Consider the following 6,833-nt stretch of genomic DNA (forward strand, 5'->3'; position numbering starts at 1 on the left):
AGAACAAGAAGCTCGGTTTAACTCGCAAACAAAACTGTTAAATTGTCTTTGACCCAAATGCCAGAACATTCTGATTTTAAAGTGGTTCTTAACTTGAATGAGATGCTGTTTGTTGAGCACAGAAGATTCAATATGCATGAATAAGACACACACACTCTCACTCACTCACTCACTCACTCACTCACACACACACACACACTCTCTCACACACACTCTCTCTCACACACTCTCTCACTCTCACTCTCATTCTCACTCTCACTCACACACACTCACTCTCTCACTCACGCACACTCACTCTCTCTCTCTCACTCACACACTCTCTCACTCACACACACTCACTCTCTCACTCACACTCACTCACTCTCTCACTCACACTCACTCACTCTCCCGGTGGTGTTTCTGAACGTCACAGGAGCCGAGACCGGCTCAAGGTAAGAGACGCTCAGCCGGATGGAAGGTCACTGGAAGGTCACTGCTTTTTCTTTTTAAAATCCTCTGGTGTTGCAGCTCTTTGATTTCACAAAGCAAACCAACGATACCCTTAAACGGTCAGTGCATTTGTATCGCTGTAGTCAGAAAGAAGAAGGTCCGAATGTCCCCGAGATGTCTCTTGAGCAAAGGCAGCACCTCCCTGAGTGCACTTGTTCGGGCTCTAGAGTGCGTAGTCCTGAGTGAGTTAGAACCATCAATAAAACAAATCAAGTCCTCTGGTCAGCTGGTTTACCTCTCGGTGTAACCCGTGACCATGTCTCCATCGCCCATGTCCAACTGGAGAGTCTGTGGGCGGTCGTAGGCCAACACCTCCTCCTCCTCCTCCTCCTCCTCCAAATCCATCGAAACGACCTCCGTTTTCTCAGAGTCGTCCGCAGAGTCCTCTCCCTCTGAAAGAAGTCCTCCCTCCGCGTACGACCTGGCGGAAGGCTGGTAATTGACGCTGCTGTCCCGGAGGTGGTCCTCCTCCTCCTCCTCCTCGGAGCTGACCAAAGGGTTGTTGCCGGCCACTGTAACAGGGCTGATGTATGTAGGGCACACAGGAGTGTACCGCAGGGCCCCCTCGTTGTGGTTTGGCCGCAGTGAGGTCTACGCAACAAGAAGACGTGGACAGACAAAAGGTTTTAAAAACCAACTAAAGCAACGTCATTACCAATGTACATGTACGTTTGTTCCAATGTGGCGACTTACCGGAGGCTTTGGCGACGCCGTCAGTCTCCAGGCTTTTACCACACAGATGGCGACTATTATCACAGCGGCTACGATGCTGAAGGCGCACAGCAGTATAGCAAGCATTTGCACGTCGACCCCTGCAATCCACAAAACATATTTGATTTAGTTCGATCAACGATTGGATTTTTTTAATTTTTTTTTTTTAAATTGCGCTGGAGCGCTTTTATTTTGAAGGATCGGTTCACTGCATTTCAAGTCAGGAGATCTGTACAGTTGGATTAGTTTTTTTTGCTGATTCCTCTGAACATACTTCTAGTATAAGAGATGAGGCACAAACTCCACAGTCTAAGCTTAGCTGAACTGAATGTGAGGCGAGGTGTGCCCCCGCTTTAAGTACAGACTCCTTCCTGTCCAGTGAAAACCTCGTATCTCCAGATGTGTTGATGTTGAATGTTTGTGATGAACCGAAGGAGGAAATGTTCCTTTATGCGTTGATGAAAATCATCCTACTGCTTCAGATTCATAAACTCTTGGATCGGCTGCGATCAACATTTTACTGCGCAGAGAGTGCTTTTACTTCAAGTACTTTAAGTACATTTTGTTAATACTGAAGTAAGGTGTTGAACGCAGGACTTTTACTGGTAGTGGAACAGACGTACCGGTTGGTTTACTGACACAGATGGGGCCCGTCTCGTTGAACTGCACTTGGCTGACTTCGATCCCGTCGAACAACGTTCCTTTCAGCGTTTTGACGCACTTCTCCGCGCCCTCGGGGAACAAGATATCAAGTTTGCAGACTTTGTCTTGAGCCGTGCAAGCTCCGTCAGTCTTGCCCTGAAAGTCACACAACGCAGCTGATTAACGTCAACATGCATTTACTTTAATCTCATTTGCATATTAGTGAATAAAGAATTTGAAATCTATCGTTTTGGGGTGAAGAAATCTCTTTTAACAAATCCCTCGTTCTGATTAAACAAAAAAAACTGGTTCCATCAGAGCCGAGTCTCCCACCCTTCAGATACAGTCATTAACCGTTATTGTACTCACAGAAGACGTAGTGACAGTGAATTTAAAGGTGGAAGAATCCGACTTGACAGCTTTCTCCAGTTCTGTGAAGCTGAAGGGATTCATGACACTCACTGTGGCCCCCGATTCGTTCTCAACCAGATCCACGGTAGGGAAATCTAATTTACCTGAGAAGAGAAAGTCAAGTCTCACATCCATTTAGAACTCCTCTACTCCAGCTTCAACCACACTCTAGTCGGCTTCCCTCTGATTCGCAGGGAAATAAACACACTCTTTAAAGCTACATGTTACTTACAATTTATGTCAGCCGTTTTCAGAAAGTTAAAGGTGAACGTTTGCGATTGTATCGGCTTGGACTGGTTGCCTCCCTCTTCGGCCGTCACGGTGACATGATGGAAGCCCATGTAGTGCTCTTCAGAAGCCCAGATGAAGGGGCTCAGATCGTACTGATGCTCTGTGGTGTCGATCACGAGGCTCCTTAAATATGAGAATCACAGTCCGTCACGGTGACTATACACTAAAGACAATACGCCTGTTAATTATATTCCATTTCTGCCAATAGAGCCCTCTAAAGGCTACACACTGGCCCTTTAAAGAAAAAAATATTCAACAACATCATAGCAAACCCAACAACCCCAGACAAAAGAAAGAAAAATAATAATATAATAAAATAGATAAATAAAAGCAAATGGACAATAACAAACTAAAAAAAGTTGTGAGGTGAATCAAAATAACAGTAAAAAATAAAATAATAATAATTCTGAATTGGAGGTTCGTCTGTCGTCATATTTGTGGATATAAAATAACAGAATGTTTTATTACTTTTAAAAGATCATAATGATTTTGAAAATAATTGAAATGGTTATTAAAAACATCATTTTTAATTTAAATCCTATTATATAACAACTGCGGAATTGAAGAAAATGCAAAAACATCGGTGGATGTCAGAATCTTTTCATTTTAAGATTTTAAGAAGAAATATTTGGTGATTGAGGTCAAACGGTTCCTTCTGCTGCGCCATCGCCACGTCCACTAAATGGACTTCACAAATCCAGCTTTATCATTTGCATCTATGGCATTTCAGCACTAAATAGGTTCATGTATCGCTGAAGAGTTTTAACATAAATGCAGTTTAAAAATCATATCAGATGAACCAATACATATTTCGTATGCACGTCAATCATTTTAACCACAAAACTTAAAATCACACTAAGTCAGGAATGAACAAAGGAAGAAGAGTCGCGTCTCACCCAGCAGATCCTCCCACGTCAACCCTGAAGCTGGTCTCAGGCGTCTGCTCGCTGTACTCCCAGCTGACTGACACCTTCAGATTTTGGCAGCTGAGCTTCACGTTTTTTGGCGACGGCACTGCAGGAAAAATCAGGAACGATTAGCTGGCACGAGCTAAAAATAAACTATCTAAGGGTTACTATTTAATGCAGCGGCGGGATCTGCACCAATCACATTCTCTGTAATCCAACATCATTCCGCTGCTTCCATATGAACCGGAGCCGTGTTTGAGAATCGATACAGTATCACTAAACAGAAATGATATTTTGTATTTATATATATATATATATATATATATATATATATATATATATTTATATAGTTTCTTACACCCTTCCTCGTGGTTAAGAACGTCACACAGGAAATAGAGAACACAGTGAGTTTATTCAATCGTATTTCACTTGTTTTGTGGTAAATTACATCATGTTTGTCATAAATACATCCAAGCAAATCAACGCATATCTGAGCAGACGTGTGAACGCGTCTTAGCCAGGGACACTCCTCTAATGCTTGAGCCGCCTTTTGTCCTCCGTCATGACGGCTGACGGCGCTGTGCTGACAGCAATAAGGAAGTACAAGTACAACAACAACCACAACAGCAGGTGTGTTTAGTAGCTTCCTGGCTGCTCTGCAGCATTCCACAGTGAGCTCTCTGTCTGCTACCGTCTCACCTGTTCTGAGTTCACTAGTAGTCAGAGTGAGTTTGAGATGGAAAGAGCTTCTCGAGAGGAGACGGGTGAAACGAGATGTTCCATTTGAATGCATGTAGTCGTGCTTATTGAACAATTACAACACGTGTGTCCACGCGGACGCTAACGCTGATGAGGCAACTCTCAGCCTTCCAGTTCATCCCTAAAGGGCTGTTGGATGAGGTCGTGTTGGTTCTTCCACATCAACATCAACTACTGATGGAGTCTCCACACAGTAAAAGTGAAAAACACTCCCTTATTATTTATTCATTTACATTTTTTTTTCATGTAATATTGTGTCCAGCTCTTATTCATCTTGATGGCAAAATGCATGTTTTCATTTATTTTATCTGTAAAAAGGAAGGTTTTCTGCTTTTTTATTTATTTAGAAAAAGGTAGAGCACTAGTCTGAATAAAATGTGCTATACAAAAAAAAAATTATTATTATTATTATTAAGCTTTGAAACAAAGTTGGAAGAACACTGCTGTCTGTCATTATCTGCTGTAGAATTTAAATTCCTCTTCAACCAAACCAGGAAAAGCAGCTTTTCAAAGTACACACGTCCGGTGTATCTATTATTTAACTTCTATAAATGCATTTGGCAAGAATCATAGTGCATTATAATCTCAATAGTTGTAATGCATAATAATCTATTTATAATGCGTTACAATGTGATTATAAATTGCTCTCATTGTTGGCTTTAAGTAAAATAAAAGACCCCTAAGATTAATTTATAATCACGTTGTTAGATTATATTGATTTATAGAAGATTATAATGTATTACAACTATTGGAATTATTGAAAACTATGATCCTTGCAGCAAGAAAAAGTCAGTTGAGAGACCAGCAATTATGAAGCATTCAGATCATTTTAAACCATTTAGTAAGAAAATTAAATTATGAATATTGTTATAAAGCATTGTGAGTATTGTGAGTGCTCACAGCTATAGCATACAGTGCTATTATCAGATTATAAGGCATGTTTATAACGCGTTACAGATATGGACGTCATAGAAAGTGTTACCACAAAGTCCATTTAGGTGATCACATGACCAGCCATTTGTCATTCTTTTCTAATCTGAAATTGATATCATTAATCAGACTGATGACGCTTTCTTTCACACTGGGCTCGGCAAAACACACCGACATGTTTCACAACCTTAGTTTCACCAAGTTTCACTTGTTGTTGCTGGGAAAAAATGACTGGATGGGGAAATGTGACCCGAGGCGTCATTCACCTCTGGAGGAGAACAGAAACCGTCTCCATTGAAAGACTTTTCTCAACATGAAGTCACTATAGTCTCCACAGACGTGTGAGCGCGCACACACACACACACACACACACACACACACACAACCTCCAGAAAACACGCACTTTAAAGCGGTTCAAAGCTTCTCTCGAGATGCTTAAATGTAACATCCGTGTACGTGATCACCAGCTCTCTGAATGCAGATATTATCTCCGGCTACTTATTAAGCTGATTATAAAACGGGCCATAAACAACCTCTGGACCTGAAGCGCATCTATAGCTCTCCGTGTAAGCGCAGTGTCACTCAAACGATCCTGAAAGTCGTAAACTAACGCGTTATTTCCTCCAAGGAACAAAAAAAAAAGAAAGAAGTATTTTCATTATGGATTTATCAATCTATCGTTATCTGATGAATCAATTCAAGTATTTAGACACTAGAATTGTCCTTCTCAATCCAAACAGTCAAGTTGCAGTTGACAGATTTAAATACTTCTTCCTCCACCGTCAAGAAGAACAATGAGTGTTTAAATAAAGGAGTAGACGCAGACTAAACCTTTTAGCACTAATCACAAGCATGGATGCTTTTTCTGATTATGAAAATATTGAATATGTTCTAAAACACATTTTAATTACTAATTTTAGTTTTTTTTTTTTTACTAAACCAGTGTTACAGAAAACTTAAACAATGACCAGCGTCCATCACAAATGACCAGGGTCCACGTGATGTTGAGTTATAAACAGTGAAACGTCCGGGTATAAGTGTCAATTCTACTTCATATTCTTCATTTCATTCTATTTTTACTTTAAAAAAACAACAGTATTCTAGTTTAACAGAAGCACGTGAGGACCCCCCAGACACAAAACAAATCTGACGTCGTAATGTTAAGATCATAAACACAACATGCTGTGTGTTGTTAGTGAGTTTAGCCACTTACCTGCAGAAACTCCGCCGATCAGAAGGAGCAGGACCGTGAACGCAACACCAAGCAGCATGTTTTCAGCTTCAACACCGAGAGGCCAAAAGTGAACGAATAAAAACCCGACGAGTCGTGTTCAGTGACGCTTTACAAACGCAGACGTTTCGCACCAGCATGCGGAGTTTGCTCTGTCCCGTCAGTCAGTTCCTTCTCATCGTTCCATAGAAACTCTACTGACTCGGTGAACAGTCATCCTTCAGCCAGAGCGCGTGGGTGTAATGAGGACAAATACTGACTCACCTGGATAAAAAAAAAAGAGAAGAGAACTCACCTTGATGACGTACCGGCAGTCATCACAGTACGGTTCTCTCCTTCAAAATAAAGTCGTTGTTGTTGTTGTTGTTTTTAGTGTCAGGGGTCAAAAGAGATGAATGAATGGAGAGATGAAGAGGCGGATTAATAAACTAGTCCATTAATAAATGAACAGGACGTGTTGA

The 6,833-nt window shown here is 41.1% G+C and overlaps 1 protein-coding gene across 1 annotated transcript; it reads right to left on the bottom strand.

Moving 5' to 3' along the window:
• Positions 1-383: 383 nt before the first annotated feature.
• ifngr1 (interferon gamma receptor 1) lies at positions 384-6,610 on the bottom strand. Its single transcript, XM_068727094.1, has 7 exons — positions 6,355-6,610; positions 3,441-3,558; positions 2,486-2,667; positions 2,212-2,357; positions 1,824-1,998; positions 1,183-1,301; positions 384-1,080 (listed from the first exon to the last, which is right to left on the bottom strand). Exons 1-7 carry the CDS (start codon positions 6,410-6,412, stop codon positions 721-723), a joined length of 1,158 nt encoding a protein of 385 aa, XP_068583195.1. The 5' UTR covers positions 6,413-6,610; the 3' UTR covers positions 384-720.
• Positions 6,611-6,833: the final 223 nt, after the last annotated feature.

Source organism: Cebidichthys violaceus, unplaced genomic scaffold (assembly GCF_023349555.1).
Source record: "Cebidichthys violaceus isolate CVI_PGR_0920_01 unplaced genomic scaffold, fCebVio1.0.p SCAF_4, whole genome shotgun sequence".
NCBI classification, from domain to species: domain Eukaryota; kingdom Metazoa; phylum Chordata; class Actinopteri; order Perciformes; family Stichaeidae; genus Cebidichthys; species Cebidichthys violaceus.